Below are 16,755 nucleotides of genomic sequence, written 5' to 3'. Positions count from 1 at the left end.
GTTTTATTTTCTTATCTTTTAAGGAAGTGAAATCTAACACAAAAGCACTAAAGCATTTTTATGTTACACTTGCACTCAGCAGTGAAGGGAAACACTTGTGTACATACAGGCGTATCTCAATGGTTACTATACAGTGTATGATTTTTAAATTGTTGAGATGACTACTAAATGCTCAATATTCAATATCAATCTCTTACAAGTTTGTTTGTTTCTCTTTCTTCATTATTCTTTGAAATTCATATCAGGCATCTTGTTTGCTTCATAGCATTCCACATAAAACCCCTGTTTTACTGCAATGCTCTTTTGCACGAATGTCTAAAAGAAGGCTATATTACACCTATCAGATTAAATGCTGCGGGGGAACTGAAAGAGCTGCATAGATTTTGAACGAACAAGGTGCTCTCAAGGGATGATCTGCCAATATTGCCTCCTTTCCCGATTTGCCACAGGGGGTGGGGGCTGGGAGTAATTTCCTGAGGTCCTAACAGTAGGGTGTGGGGCAGCGTTAGCTCACAGCTTCATTTTGTCCATGACTGATGCAAGATCTTCTCCAGCTTCAATATTCTGGATTTTAGCGAGAAATTGACACAAAAAAAGAAAGCCAAAAGAGAACTTGAGTTACTTCCAGACCTTTTTGTTTTGTTTTCTGGCACACAATGGTGAATGAAAGTAAAGTGGGCATTATTAATTTTAAACAGAATGGAAAGAGGAAGATTTGCATTTATTTGACTGAGAAAAATTAAAATGGCTGAAGACAAAATGATGTGTGAGCTATGGAATTATTAGAGAAAGGGAAAAGCCTTATTTTGTACACCTTATATATTCCTTTGATTTAATTTGCTATTTGAAAACGGTAAACTGAAATATACAATTTATCTTGAAATCATTTCAACAGTATGCAGTAGTTTGCAAATGAAGAGGGAAATTGTTATATGGATTAACAATTCTTTTTTCTTTCTTTTTTCTTTAACCCGTTGAGGACAGACTGATTTTGCTACAACACACATTTCCCATAGACACGTGCCCAAGTATACCTGGGACTCGTCCTGAACGGGTTAAGCTGCCTCTGAAAGCCAGGCAAAGTTTACTCCATGCTGCACATTAGGTATAGCCTTAGTATGACCTTTTCTGTTTCTCTTTTCTAATGAAATGTAACAAGCTAAGAAGCAGTCCCTTGGGTCACAACAAACCACATGAAACAGCAAAAATATTCCAAGACAAAAGGTACCTCCAATCCCAGTTATTGCTATGGATAATATGTGAGGGCAAAACTTAGGTAATGGAAACGCTGAATGGTATGACATCTCACACTATCTCCTTTAACACAGTATAGATCACATTATCACTATCTATCTCACTTATTCTCCAATGAGAAGCAAACAAATAAACAAACAAGTCACACAAAGTCAAGACGTCTTACCCCCCCCCCCCCCCCCCATTATACTGAGAATGCAGATTAGAGAGAAATTCACATGAGTGAGAGGAGGACACACAGGAATGCCTGGTCTAAACTCCAGAGAGGTCCACAAAGAAGGGATCTACAGTCAAAGCATTTAATGCTACCATGTCAAACACACACACACACACACACACACACACACACACACACACACACACACACACACAAACAGTCAACTATACAGGGCTCGACATCAGTGGTGGTCTGGTGGCTCGGGACCACTAAAAATTTATGTCGAGCCAAGAAATTTCCAAAAGGCCATCTTTCGGTGGGCCGATCAGGCATTTGCGACTGAAAATGCATTGCTTCCTTTTATTCTATCATACTTACATGTTAACATTAACCCTAAAAAGACTGGGGGGGGGGCCTAAAAGGCCCCCCCCTCAACATTTCGCGCAATTACTCTGCAACACGCAATGCTCTCGCCGCGATGCTCTATGACTTTTTTCTTTCGAGTTTCCCGCACATTTTGACACCAAATTTGTGACGCCCGGGGGTACGGTTCTGAAGTTACATAACTTTTTGTACATGCACGTGAGGCCGAAAATGGCTCAAAAATGTGATTTTGTGTACAAAGTCAATGCAAATTGAGTTTTTTCACATGGCTCATATAAATATGCTTATTTTTACTCTCAATGGCTAAAATTAATTTGTTTTAGGAGTATTATGCTTCAAAAAGTGTCTGCCACAAATTTTGTTAAAAAAAAACAACAAAAACAAAAGGTCGAAAAAACAAAGAAATACATAAGAAATTCATAAAACAATAGAATAGATAAGAAATTAATTTTGATACCGAATTTTTTTTCAAGTACATTTGCTAAGAATGCCACTAAGAATAATTAGACCAAAAATGAGCACTTTTGGAGCTTTATTTACTGATTTAGATCAAAGAGTCTGATTTCTCGCATAAATTAGCATATTTAATCAAAATAAAATAAAAGAAGACTATTTTATAAAATTTGAATATACGATCTTGTAGATTACATCGCACACTACCATTATGCAAATTTTCGCGGCGATCGCGCGATCCACGGCCGAGATCTTAAGGGGGGGCCCTTTAGGCCCCCCCCCCCCAGTCTTTCGAGCTACCAAAATAGCCCAGTCTTTTTAGGGTTAAGGGATTGTTGCAAAGATGTATCATGCACCAATCAGATGTTAAAACAGGGCTGCGCACTAACCCACTTTTTTCGACTGGTCCAACTTGTCTGTTGGACCAGAAGCTACCCAGTTTTTCCATGTTTTACCGGTTAATTCCTGAAAAAGTTGCTGGTCTGACAGTGATTTTTACTGGTCAGGGACCGTCGGACCAGTGCCAGCGTGCCGCCTTGGTTACACCTGTGAGATGAAGAAGGATAAGTGAAAAGAAATATAGATGACTTACTGCAGGTGCTGTGGGCTGCTTTGGCGAGATGGCGGTACCTCTGACCTGGAGATTTGGATCCTTGACTTCCGTCCCTTCCTCCGCATCCTCAACCTCCTCCTCCTCCTCCTCATCCTCATCATCATCGTCACTTTCGTCATCATCCGATCCCTCATCATCACTTTTAAGGAAGGCAAACATTGGGAAGAGGTTTGAATATCATAGGATAGAAGTGATGTACTTGAGACCACAGAAATGTTTAAAATTGCCTCATGTTTGATGGGATAATTGAAATTTCTATGGGGACAAAAATACAAATATATTTTGTGTCAACATCATTATCAATGCTCATTCGTGGTCTTCAAATTTTTTGGGGGGGATAATTTGTCAGGCTAGTAAGGAAACATCAACGTACACTATACCAGTTAGGTCAAATCCTGGTCACCTCATGAGATAAACATGATCGTGCTATATACTTTTGGAGGTGACCATTTGCTTTAAACATTTTACTCAGGGGCGGAACATTGTGGGATCTAATCCCATGAGAGAACATTTTCATGCCACAAAAGGCAACAATGCAAACCAACATAATGATGACATTTTCAGCACAATGGCTAAAATATAGGGTTTTTTTTTTAAAGAATAACAACAATTGGGTGACATGTATGTGCATGGAAATATGCTTTGCAACAATGCACGCACACCAAATTACGTGGTCTGCCCCACATGCACTGCATTAAAAAAAAAAAGAAAAAAAAAAGACTTACAATGGCCATCATTCTTTACAGGTGACTAGGGATAGTCAGCAAACAGGTCCAACCCTGAGCATTGTGGCTTATAAGAAGATAAAAAGTCCTTTTTACAGGAAAGGGTCCTTCTTACTGGTTACATCTGTGATACGTGAGTTGGGAATAGCTCACTATGGCAATATTGGCGTTACTCTAACATTGCAATGGTTGTGTATTGTACACTCACAAATGATTCAAATCTAAAAGTAATCCCACTCATTCACTAGAAACACAAACCCGCCAAGTCTCACCTCAGCGATCCCAGAGCATCGATGTGATTATTTGATTCCATGATGCTTTGGATGAGTTCGATTCCTTCCTCTCCAAAGCTATTCCCTGGAAGAAAAACATTGGTATTCATCAAACTCAGATATACATGAATGGGACCAAGAATGAACTTAGAATACATCTAGTTGATGCATTCAATCTGAATTAACTAATACCGTGGTCTTGTAGTATGCCCACTATTGATTGTACACAACATACATGTACATAATTGTTGAAAATACAAACAGGAACTTAGAATTCCTAGGAATTTATATTCAATGCACTATCTAAAGAAAGGAATCAAGTGATGGAATTATATTGTTTTGGACAAAGGTCACTTCAATCCAAAATTCCATTAGTTTCAAATTAATTGTACATGACATCATTTACATGTATAATAGGTATACATCCTCAATAGCATTTGATATCTCAGCCTCCTCAGAAAAAGATATCCAACTCAGAGAGGGACAAGCACATATCCTGCACTCTTTTCTGCATGTTGAGGCAAAAGAACCAGATTAGCTCACTGAAATAACGTTGTTTGCTACACATTACCAAGGAACGCATACATACCAAAATACATCTTCAAGCTTGAACATTATTACTCACCTATCCCTAAAGTGGATACAAGTACAGATTGAAGTATTCTTTTGTGGTGCAATATACACACAAGATGATGGATTTTGCATAAGAATGCACCATGAAGTTGCAGATTTGAGGTAATAGAATCTTGCATAATTTCATGCTTGACTACACTCAAAACATTACATTATATCTCAATGAAATATCATGCAAACACCCAAATTTTGTGGTCTGGACAAGCCCTGATACAACGGACAGCACTTTCTAGCAGTTTATAAGATTAAAAGTAAGTGTACTTTTAAACAATGTTTTGTTTGATAATTTTTAGCTGCATGGTCCAACATGCTGCTATTGTAGTCTTTCATTTTGTGTAATATAAAGCTCTGAAAAACACGGGGCTGAAAATAAATCCCAAATGCTTGAAAAACAAAAGGTTAAAATCTGTGACTGCCCTTATTTTACCACAGTCAGTCTTTCCCATAGACACCAGCATTCAAATAAGCCTTGAAGTAAAGGGTTTACTTGCATAAGCATGATAATTGGTCATGGATCTAGTGATCATAATGCTCAAACCTTTTGTATGCTGAGGTGTTCTTTATGCATTCACACAACGTCATACTGTTAAGTTTGGAGAGCATACCAATTTCTGAAACTGAGCCCAACAATGTGAGACAGTATCTTTCAAGTCTCACGTCACAGGATCTTTGCTCTCATTTTACACCGTATACATGTTGCTGAAAAGGTCAGCAAATAACAAAACAAGCTAAACATTAATTTAAACTAGAAATGTCGCTACAGCGACTGGTTATACCCCTGCCAAACAACATTTCATAAGCTTTGGTCAAAACAACATTTGATAAGCTTTTGTCAAAAAACTGAGGAAGTAGTTAAATCCGCAAGATCTTTCCTTGATCTTCTGCCATTAATATGCCGTTACCATGGCAACGTACTTTCGGGTACTGTCGAAAAATGCGTCTTGCACATCTACAACCAAAGGCACACATCTGTACCAAGTTTCATGGAAATTGGGCAAAAACTGAGGAAGTAGTTTGCAACACAAAATTTTCCATCATTTTGGCTCATAATATGTGAGCTGTTACCATGGCAACATACTTTTTGTCACTGTCAAGAAAAGTGTCATGCTGACCTATATCCTAAGACAAAAATTCAATATGAATTCCATGAGAATTGGAAGAACACTTATGAAGCAGTTTTGCCATGAAGCATTTTGCCCTATATTTTACCAATAACATGCCGTTACCATGGCAACGCACTTTTTGCCACTGCGGAAATAGGTGTCTTGCACATTAACATATTCAGATGAACATCTGTACCTAATTTCATAAAAATTGATCCAAAACTGTGGGAGGAGTTCGCGACGCAAGATTTGTACCCATTTTTGCCCATAATATGCCGTTACCATGGCAACGTACTTTTGGGTACTGTCAAAAAATACGTCTTGCACATCTACAACCCAAGGCACACATCTGTGCCAAGTTTTATGGGAATCGGTTGAAAACTGAGGAAGTAGTTCGCGACGCAAGATTTGTACCCATTTTTGCCCATAATATGCCGTTACCATGGCAACGTACTTTTGGGTACTGTCAAAAAATATGTCTTGCACATCTACAACCCAAGGCACACATCTGTGCCAAGTTTTATGGGAATCGGTTGAAAACTGAGGAAGTAGTTCGCGACGCAAGATTTGTACCCATTTTTGCCCATAATATGCCGTTACCATGGCAACGTACTTTTGGGTACTGTCAAAAAATACGTCTTGCACATCTACAACCCAAGGCACACATCTGTGCCAAGTTTTATGGGAATCGGTTGAAAACTGAGGAAGTAGTTCGCGACGCAAGATTTGTACCCATTTTTGCCCATAATATGCCGTTACCATGGCAACGTACTTTTGGGTACTGTCAAAAAATATGTCTTGCACATCTACAACCCAAGGCACACATCTGTGCCAAGTTTTATGGGAATCGGTTGAAAACTGAGGAAGTAGTTCGCGACGCAAGATTTGCAACGGACCGACCGCCCGCCCGACCGCCCGCCCGACCGACCCCTTCAAACTTCGTTTGGCGGGGGTATAAAAAAAAAAATGAAATGAAAGAAGGCAAACAGCAACACATAACCTATGCTTTCCAAAACAATGATCTGTTTGCTGAAACAAACAACCATGTAAGTTTATGCCCCATCTCTATTTCAACAAATATTTGGCAACCAGCAGATATTCAAATGAAATGAAAAATAGAATGCCAAATGCAATGACATTAACACTGAAAGTTGAGGTAACAGCAACAAGCACCTGCTCCCCGGAGCAGACAGGTGCCTTACCGTTGAGATCAAGGAGCTTGATGTGATGCTTGGTGTCCATGCTTTCAGCCACCTTGACTGCTGCCTCCCGTTTGATCTCCCCAAACGACAGGTTCAACTCCTGGTGTTGGACAAATAAGGTTATTAGCTGTTAACAGGTACCGACATACTGGCACCCATCTCCCACCTTTTAAAGCAAATTTTTCTTTTTACTTTTCCTCCCATGAAACTTGCAAGGTTATCTTTATCTTCTTGAGTGAGAGCTTTATTGTATATAAGAATGAATGAGGCTTGGGGTCTGTAAGAGAAAATTATAGGTTCAAAAAGTGTCTGGTCATTATATCCTTGGACAAGGTTGTCAATCTATTTTGTGACTGCGACCTCGGTGTATGATTTAGACAAAGGTGTGATAATGAGGAATTTGATAGGGGCCTCTAGGAAAACAGTGTTAGTATTGTTAACAATCTACCATGGGTACACAAGACAATAACAACAACAACAACAACAACAACAACAACAACAATAACAATAACAATAATAATAACAATAATAGCTAGGTTTTTTAGAGCGCATTTCACACTTGTTAAGAATTTCAATGCGCTTTACCGACTATTACCATACCTAATCAGTGTCATCATTTCAGTGCACACTTCTTTTCATTACAGCAAAAACGCTCTTTGTCAAACTCTTGAAATTCGTCTACTCCTTTCTATCCCGCTAGTTTAAATACTGTCTTCTGATCTGAATACACATCTTAATTACACCCAGGTATTCCCTGCCCTTTAATCCGTCAGCAACAGAGTGAAAATTGCAATACCACATATCATCTGAGGAAGTCCAGGGTGCAGATACCATCATTCCCCAAAAATTTACTCTACAAATGACTCTCTTCCATTAGATTTTACATTAAACAGCACCGTTTAGTCATATGTCAGCAATAAATGTCTACCTAATAAAGTTTCTAGTCATGCCCATGCCTCGGTCAGGACTCGAACACATCCAAAAGTGGTTTGGATGTTGCCCTTTAAGTAGTGACATATTACCTTGAGGTTAGGCACCCCCTCCATGAGGCTCTCTGCGATGGCGGAGGCACCTTCCGACCTCACGAGGCAGTCACCAAAGTTGATCACCTCCAGCTTGGAGAGGTTTCTTATAGCCTGGTGAGATTCAGAGCAAAGAAGGGTAAGGGAGGTAAGACAAGGTGGTAATAAAAGTTAAACTAATTTTTTTTCTGTATTTTATCTTATCAGTGGGACTATAGACACAGAATGGAAGACGTGACCACAATGAATGACATTGGTAAACATATATGTTGCCAGCATGTAAGAAAATTAAATGTTGACAGTCTATTCCAGTTACTTATCCATTTTTTTTTTTATGTATATATATAATTGGGGTGTTAATCGCATTGAGAAAACTATGATGATCATTAAGATACTTCAAAATGATTCTGATGTTCTGTACAAGTACACAATTATTACACTAAAACAAAACAACAATCAAAACAAAACAAAAAATTAAAATCCCTGATACACTCACAAAACTCTTGTGGAATAAAAACAGAGTAAGTGAATACAACACAACACCCAAATAAGAGAGCTTTGTCGGGCTGGACATTTGTACTCTATGTAAACATGTTAAAGAACATGTTGTCTTTTTGACCACACAAGGGTTTGGCTTCCCTTGCTGTATCTGTAACATTGTTTGTCCTGGCTCAATATATCTCTTAGTATTTTGAAGCATCATCGATTTCGTACAGCAAAGCAACTTGAGAGATATTTTTCTCCAGTATCTGCAGGGGTTGTTCGTGTGACCCATGATCAGCATTCATGCTCATCAGTATCTATAGCAGGTGTCATCATCATCATCATCATCACCTGCATTTTTTCCTCTTGTTTTCAGGATACTTGAAACAAATATCATCATTTGACATCAGCCTTTTATTACCTTTGCCATTGGCACTGCTCCTATAGCTGTGAAGGTGTTGTCATTCAGGTTCAATATCTGCAAAGTGAGGACAATTTTTGTTCATACATGATCAAACACCTAAAACATAGAAGTCACACCAAGTAGCACCAAGGAAATTTCCAGTCATGGGGCACTGGGAACCCCAACAATCATCTCTGGAGAAATACTGGAAACACTTTGTATTTTGCACATTGAGGCTTGTACAACAATTTCATGAGTGGTAAATATGTGATCGGGAACCTGGCACCACATTGATGGAATGAGAAAGAAGTGCTATCACTTTTCAAAAGAAAATTTAGCGACTTCACAACTTGTTATGGGAGGTGATATTTCATGTATATATCAGTCAACTTGTGAAACTTTACTGGATACACCAATCTTTTCTTAGAATTGCTGTCTTTGGCAGCCGCATGCACTCTGAATATCTATAACAAAATCACCAACACATCCAAAGACATATGCATGTCAAATTAAAAGTTGACAAGACAACAACAACAAAAATCCTTACAAGCATGCATTACTGCTCATTCTGGGTGCTACAAACCCAGATGCCTGTAGCCACCATTGAATAAATCGTACAAAAAGGACACATGTGCAGTATTGACCGATTCTGTGACGCGCTATGTGTATTTTTGGCATGGGCAGCGCCATTACGCGGTGTCTCAGCCGACCCCCCCTTCCCACTCCCCACCCCTCTCCCTACATCAGCACGCGCGCAGAATGAAAAACTGATGCTTGGTTGCTTTAGCCAATGGGCGTCTCGTACTGAGTGCGCGAATGCTTGCTTAGTGCGCGAACCTTTGTTACAAGTGCGCGATAAACATGTTGCCCGGGGGGTGGGGGAGAGCAGGGGGGGTCGGCTGAGACACCGCAATTTGAGCTCATGGCTGCGCCCAGTGCCATAAAATGTCTGCTGCCCTCAACGAACCCGAATCGGTCAATACAGCTTTAGCCAAGTTGTGAGGATGAGCAACTGAGATATAAATATCTTTTGAAATGCCAAAAGAATATAATTATGATCACTTTAACGGGCCGTTAATGATCGCCCCGTCACTGTACAGGCATGCTAACCAGAAAACATTAAACTGCACATTACTTGAATATGAGACCATTCTGAAGCAAACAATTTTCACACAACAATAGATATATAATGTACCCTTAAATGAATCCCACAAGGTTTGGAACAATCATCCCCCAGCATTCCCACTGATCAGTTACTAGCCATCCCCTCTAAACTTTTCCAAATGTCATCTTGTCTTTAATTGGGGCAGAGGGTGGAGGGAGGGTTGAGGTCAATCAAGTTCAGGTACATAAACCTAACAAGAATGGCTGGAATCTCTTTGTCCACTACTTGCCAGAGTATTCTAAAAGGTGCACCAAAGTGCTGTGGTTTGTATTTTCTGCCTTACCCTTAGGTTGTGACTGTGTTCCACTGCATTCGCCAGTGCTGTGATTCCTTCATGGTTGATTCCATTCTGCGGCATGGCTATCTCCTCCAGAGTTCCTATCGTCTGATGGGGTCAGAAGTCATAGGAAATACATCACAATGTATTCATACATTATACGCTGATTGGTGCAATGATACTACACATAAACACAAATATATACCAAAATACATACACAACTACACAACACACAAATACACACACATAGTAAATATTAACACTTAACCCTAACACAAACACCCACTCAACACCTATTCCAATGAAACACACAGCAAGTATCATCAGCACACACACACACACACACACACACACACACACACACACACACACACACACACATGCCAGCAATACACACATAAACATTCAGTACACCCACATAACCACACATGAACACAAACACATGCCAGCAATGGTACACATAAACATTCAGTACACCCACATAACCACACATATACAAACACAGCACAGAGACACCCACATCCACATGACCTCACCTTGAACGCCTCGGCAAGTGCAATGGCCCCCGGGTTCTCTAGCCTGTTCCTTCCTGCTACAAAGACTCTAAGAGAGAGAGGCTTTCCTGCCCTGGAGCTGTTCTTATGACAGGTAATCAGAGCTTCTGCCATAATCTTGAAAAGGGAAAAAGTGTAAGAGAAAAAGACAAAATACAGAGGTGTACAGTGTACTTCAATTAAAACCAACACCATTATATCGAAATTCCAGTTACAACAAAGCAAAAATACAAGCCCCATCTTCTCTTTGTCCTTTATTGTTCACTTGTTCTATTTCATTGTCTATTTGTTCTGTTATAATGAAATTTCAAAATAACGAAAGAAAACTGCCGATTCCAAGGACTTCATTATATTGGGAGTCCACTGTAACAGAAATTAGCACACAAGTTCAAAGAGGTTTACGATGGCACTTTCTTTTCTTTTTAGGACACATGCATGCGCATGCACACACACACTTGAGACACATGTATACACCTATGTTGATACATGTGCATAAACATTAGGGCCCGAATTTTCAAAGCTGGAATAACTATTCCCAGAATAACTATTCCGTGGAATAGTTATTCTGGGGAATAAGTTATTCCACCTTTGAGAATAGATTCCGGGGAATAAATCGCGTCATTTTACGTCAAGAGGGCCTGATTTGCATAAGAGGCGTAATGAATAGGCGGAATAAGCGGTGTAATAAAGTTATTCCACCTTTGAGAATTAGGGTCAAGGGATACAACCAGAAACAATTGTGGAGGGGGGGGGGGGGTGAGGAAAAAAACAACAATGGACACCCACAATCTATGTTCCCCTAGATGAAGATAAGATGTAGAAAATCACTAAAGATTGACTGGGCTAATCAAATTCCTCTAGTTACCTTTCCACCAATGCCCAGACCATTGTTGTTGAACCTCATCTCACGCAGCGTGTAGCAAGACGGGCTCTCCAGTAGTTCCTTCACAGCCTTGACGCCGTCAGGTCCAAAGGCGTTGTCACTCAGGTCCAGCTCCACCAGGTGAGCTCCGGCCTTCATGATTCCAGCCCCGAGGCTTCTCTGGGTAGGCATTCCAAGAGATTGGAAGGCGAACAGACATGATAACTTTTTTGCCACTTGTACAGCATTGTGGGAAATTACAGTAATAAAGTACGGTATTTTTAAACAGAGCTGTAAATAACATTGCACGCAAAACCAAAAGAAACAACATCAACAACAACAAAAAGAGTAGGTTCTGCCTATTCTACACATGACACAATTATACAAACAGGAAAACGACTTGTAGAATCAGTTTTATCAAATTTGACTTGACACATACACTTCCAATCCATTCAAACTAGTCTCGCCGCATCACCTGATAAAAGTGTACAACTGCAATCAATTTGTAAATGCTGCAAAAATTTGATTTAAATGCATAATATAATATGCACATTGTTTGTATTTGTACAGGAATTGATATCCTGTATCCTGTTGTTTTCCTCACTACCAAGTCCGAAATATGATAGCCGGGGCTGCTCCCTAACCCACTTTTTTTCTTCTACTGGTCTGACCTGTCTGTCATACCAGTATATACCCAGTTTTTCCCTTTTTCTTCTGGTCCATTCCTGAAAAGCTACTGGTCTGACAGTGATTTCTACTAGTCCTGGACCATCGGACCAGTGCCAGTGTGCAGCATTATAATATCATTTCAGTAGAAGTCCAGAAATCCCCAACTGTAGCAGTCTTTAAATCACGACTCAAAACACATCTTTTCATATAACTGTTCATTATCATCAAGCACATCAGAAGCTTTTGCAGCGCAGAAGAATATATGTCTATACATTTTGCGCTTTATGAATTGATATATTACTATTATTATATCATTTCCCACACCCCTGGACATGTAATGAAGTGTAACTTACCAAGGCTGGTGGTATTTCTGACCGTAATCTCCCAGTAAACATGTCACTCCATCTTGCTCTCTGACAAAGAGGAAGAATGAGAGAAAAAAAAAAAGGAGATTTATGATGTGCGCAATAAAAGGTGAAACAATAAATGGAAAAATACCTTGAAAAGCATCCACATGCTTGGAGTCAAAAGAGTAATCATATTTTCATGGATTAATGATGATTCAAATCCTATCCAGTCTCAATGACGAGCAATACAGAGTATCACATTCAGTAAAAAACAAAACAAACAAATATTTTATAAGAACTGCTAGAACACACAAGACAGTCACTCAAACAACACTGCACTTTCTTATGACAATGACATGTATTCAAACCACAGTATATTTCTTTCTTCTTCTTCTTCTTCTCCTTTTTTTTTCTGACAAAGATAAACAAATACATGTAGTCCCATTTACCGTCCAGTGTGTACCCTCTTCTTTTCTCATCCAAAAGGAAAGTATGGGAGTCAAAAGAAAATGTGGAGATACAATGTACCTGGTACACATTTCAGCATCTTCTGACAGCTATGGAAAGTCTCTGAAATCTCGTAATTTGACCATATTGACAGTACAATAAGAAATCAAGTAATTCTTAAAATATCATGTCACCAAAGAATGTTCCATGATAAACTTACCTCAAATTCTGGTTTCGTTTCCAAGGCTTTGGCAATGGCCTCTGCAGCTTTAACACCAACAGTATTGCCACTTAGGAGCAATGACTGCATTCCCTCACATGACTGGATTGCAGCGACAACATCTCGTGCTGTATTCAGTCAACAAAATAGAAATAAAGAGCTTCACACAGTAAACAAGGCAACATCACGTTCAAAGCTGGATGCACACATGAGCTACTTTTGTATAAAAAAATGTGTACTTTAACTTGCATTGAGTATGGGTATCTGCTGTGCAAATACTCTACACAGCATTGTCAAGTGCAGGAGAACCAATTTGCTAACTTGCATATTTTTTTTTTCTGCTGTTGTACTTGACTGCCATGATTTTGATGACTACACAGGAAAGAATTGTCTGTTCACAGACACCTCAAAGTGAAGCACCAATGAGGATGTAACTACAGTCAAACCTGTCTATTAGATGGTGGCCATCCAAGGGAGATGAAAAAATGGCTGTTATAGACACATGGCCACTATAGACAGGTTCTTTCACCCGCTGAAGACCAGTCTCGAGTAAACGCAAGCTGGGGTCTATTGGAAATGCATATTGTAGCAAAATTAGCTCGTCTTCAATGGGTTAACATGCTTTTCCTCTCATTGGGAATTGTTTTCAGTGGTCGTATATGGCAGGTGGCCATAATAGATAGGTGGTCTCTAAAGACAGATTTGACTGTACATGTATTTGTACTGCAAAATCTAGAAATTGATTTCTCTCCTTACAAATCAAACAAAAAACAAAAACTGTGAAAAGTGAAAATCTAACATGATAAATTAATCAATCATTCACAACACAATCTCATTCTAGACCACTCAAAATTTTGTACATCCACAAGAATCCACACTTCCTGACAAAGCAAAAATGCAGTGGTGTTGTAACTGTAGTTAGCATGTTTTTCTCATCTGATCAGAGCATGCCAAATTTACATTTAGACAAAAAATTACTACATTTTTTTTTAATCTGTTTGACCATACATTGTATATAGCACCAACTGGATGTAATTTGAGTAAACGGATGCAAAGATCTATGGCTTCTGCATATCATGAGCACTTGAATAAAGAGGGAATTATTACTGATCAATCAGAAAAATAAATAGATTAAAATTTGAACATGTTTCTGTCAAAACTCATGACAGAGCATGGCAATGAAAATACAACTGTACTGTAGTCTGTAAGAGTGGAAATTTTCAAGGTGTAAAACTTTTTCGTGTATTTCTCACTATAGTATAGGAAACTAGGGTGCAAATAAAATCACTCTACAGCATTATCTCTCCTTTTTCTCCTTTTTTTTTTTTTTTTTGCTTTTAATGTCCAGATGTATGCAACACTATTCTATGTTTTGATTCTGCAGAATTAAAAAAAAAAAAAAAAATTGCCAAATTCTTCTCTCCCCACCAAGCATGAAAACCACTCACTCAAAGATTTCCATTTCTACAGTTGTTCTCATTTAAAGATTATCAAATATAGCAAATATCAATATCACCATATCATTATATGGCACGGCATCTGCAAACAGTCTCACATTGCATCATTGCATTCGACAATCACATCATTTGATATCGGGTATATCATTCACAAATATAAATTAGGAAGTTACCAGGCGCGGGCCTAGAACACTTCCATGTGCGGTGATAGTGATCTGTGGAATTAGAACACCAGTAGATTCTACGCCTACAGACTGCCCTCGTCTACCTCCATCCATGAGGAAGCCTCACCACGGACAACGACCCTAAAAGTAGTGAAAGGCTTTTTTGCATCTTGGAAAATAGGTTTCTAAATTGGATGAGCCGAGTGCACAGTGCGAGTGCCGAGTACTGCGAGTAGACCTACTGCCTCCCAAACATCTCTTGTGGATTTTTAACTGGAGGTTAAACACTCATTTTTAGCATAATTGGATATAGTTTTAAGTAAACATTACAAGTGCTATAAAGAGGCTAGCTTAACGAGAGGGTCTAACATTTCTTATAGGCCTAACACTCTAAGTTACAACTGAACAAGATACACTTACACGAAACGAAGACACGGATCCACACAAGACAATGAATGCATGGGACTACGTAGTATAAATACCCACTCTCCTTTCATTCAAAAGACGTCAAGTTTAAACCTGTCAAAAATTTTCTCTTACCATCATCCTCTGAGTTCAGTTTCAAGCCTTTTCCAATGAAGGACACTTCGATCAGTTGGTCAACAGAGGCTTTAGCCAACTGTTCTGTCACGGCTGAAACGTCCGCCATTTCAGTTGTTTTTTGATGACACACAGTACAGTAGTCTATACAGTTGTTCAAGGCAGTCATTCATTCGCACAATGCTGGAATTTCAAGATTTTCCAACACTACAGATGTACACACAACCGGCGCGCACATGTACCGTGTGTGATTTCAACGGTGATCTTACGTTTCGTCGCACGGTATTACTGCGTTTGTATCAGGTTGGAATACTAGTAGGCCAAGGTTGGCAACGGACGAAGAACGTTGGTTTCGCGTTGGTCGAAAGTTTTGAGAGGACTGCTACACTTCTGTGCAACATCACCTTAGCATATAGGGGCCTAATTATATTCCAAAATTTATGTATGTATTATAGAAATTAATGATAACTTCAGTGAAGTCAGAATGATTATAAAGATCAACGTCACTAGGCATATACGGTATATATTTTATATATGTTCCAACATTGGGAGGTTTCGAGATCACAGATCACCTCAGTATGTTCAGTGATAGAAATTTAATGGACCCTTCAATCCAAGGAAGGTTTTAAGTATGAAATATGTTCTTATATACACAGTTACATAACTTTTCAGCGAAAACAAAGAGGTTGAAGAACCTACAACAACGCATGGGCAAATATATGAAAACTATACAATGAAAGTGGTAAAGGCTTGCCGAAACTAATCCCTCCCCCCCCCCCCCCCAAAAAAAAAAAAACTCTGATGCTCTCTTGGCTTTGGGATCTTTAACCCTAATCACACATGGCTATGCTGAAACCGGAGGGGCGGGATCCCCCCCCCCCCCCCCATCTCGGCCACTATATACACAGTGGCATTTGGGCATAAACCAGTATACGTGGGCACCCACACAAGATTAATTGTGCCTTCAGATTTTGTTGAACATCAATTTCCATTTTAATTGGTGAAACACAGATATGCAAATTAGGCCCAAGATCTTATTTTGGCCTAATCAAAAACATTGAGAGTCTTCTTGTTTGGTGTGTATAATATCTGTTTCAACATATTCAACAATTCACGTCATAAAAACTTCCAAAAGTCATTTCAATTCTTATGTGTTTTATTGTTTTGGGATTTCTTCTGCATTTTTTCGTTTTTCGACTTTTGCTTTTCTTTGTTTATTTTTTTCATTGAAAAATGTCACTGACCACTTATTAATTAGCATAAAATTAATCAAAGTGATTAATACTAAAATGATCCGGTTTTTAATGAGTTTGAACAGAGCTCTGTTTTCCAACTAGGAAAAAAGCACA

At 39.1% G+C, this 16,755-nt stretch overlaps 1 protein-coding gene across 1 annotated transcript; it reads right to left on the bottom strand.

Annotated features, from left to right (window-relative positions):
• Nucleotides 1–217: 217 nt before the first annotated feature.
• Nucleotides 218–15,536, bottom strand: LOC140231400 (ran GTPase-activating protein 1-like). The gene is made up of 12 exons (XM_072311525.1): nt 15,407–15,536; nt 13,246–13,373; nt 12,585–12,644; nt 11,566–11,742; nt 10,683–10,817; nt 10,153–10,254; nt 8,723–8,779; nt 7,819–7,932; nt 6,797–6,896; nt 3,859–3,943; nt 2,841–3,000; nt 218–564 (listed from the first exon to the last, which is right to left on the bottom strand). Exons 1-12 carry the CDS (start codon nt 15,513–15,515, stop codon nt 511–513), a joined length of 1,281 nt encoding a protein of 426 aa, XP_072167626.1. The 5' UTR covers nt 15,516–15,536; the 3' UTR covers nt 218–510.
• Between the last annotated feature and the right edge of the window lie 1,219 nt (nt 15,537–16,755).

This window comes from Diadema setosum, chromosome 8, assembly GCF_964275005.1.
Source record: "Diadema setosum chromosome 8, eeDiaSeto1, whole genome shotgun sequence".
Taxonomy (NCBI): domain Eukaryota; kingdom Metazoa; phylum Echinodermata; class Echinoidea; order Diadematoida; family Diadematidae; genus Diadema; species Diadema setosum.
Note: the sequence above shows the minus strand (reverse complement) of the source record. Positions and strands in the feature narration are given on the sequence as shown.

Excerpts from the sequence above, each read along its gene's own strand:
- LOC140231400 (XM_072311525.1), bottom strand. The coding sequence starts at position 15,515 with ATGGCGGACGTTTCAGCCGTGACAGAACAGTTGGCTAAAGCCTCTGTT. Across the intron at positions 10,818-11,565 it reads GTCTGGGCATTGGTGGAAAG|ATTATGGCAGAAGCTCTGAT; the intron begins GTAACTAGAGGA and ends TCCCTTTTCAAG. Across the intron at positions 3,944-6,796 it reads CAAGCTCCTTGATCTCAACG|GGAATAGCTTTGGAGAGGAA; the intron begins GTAAGGCACCTG and ends TTTTTCTTCCAG.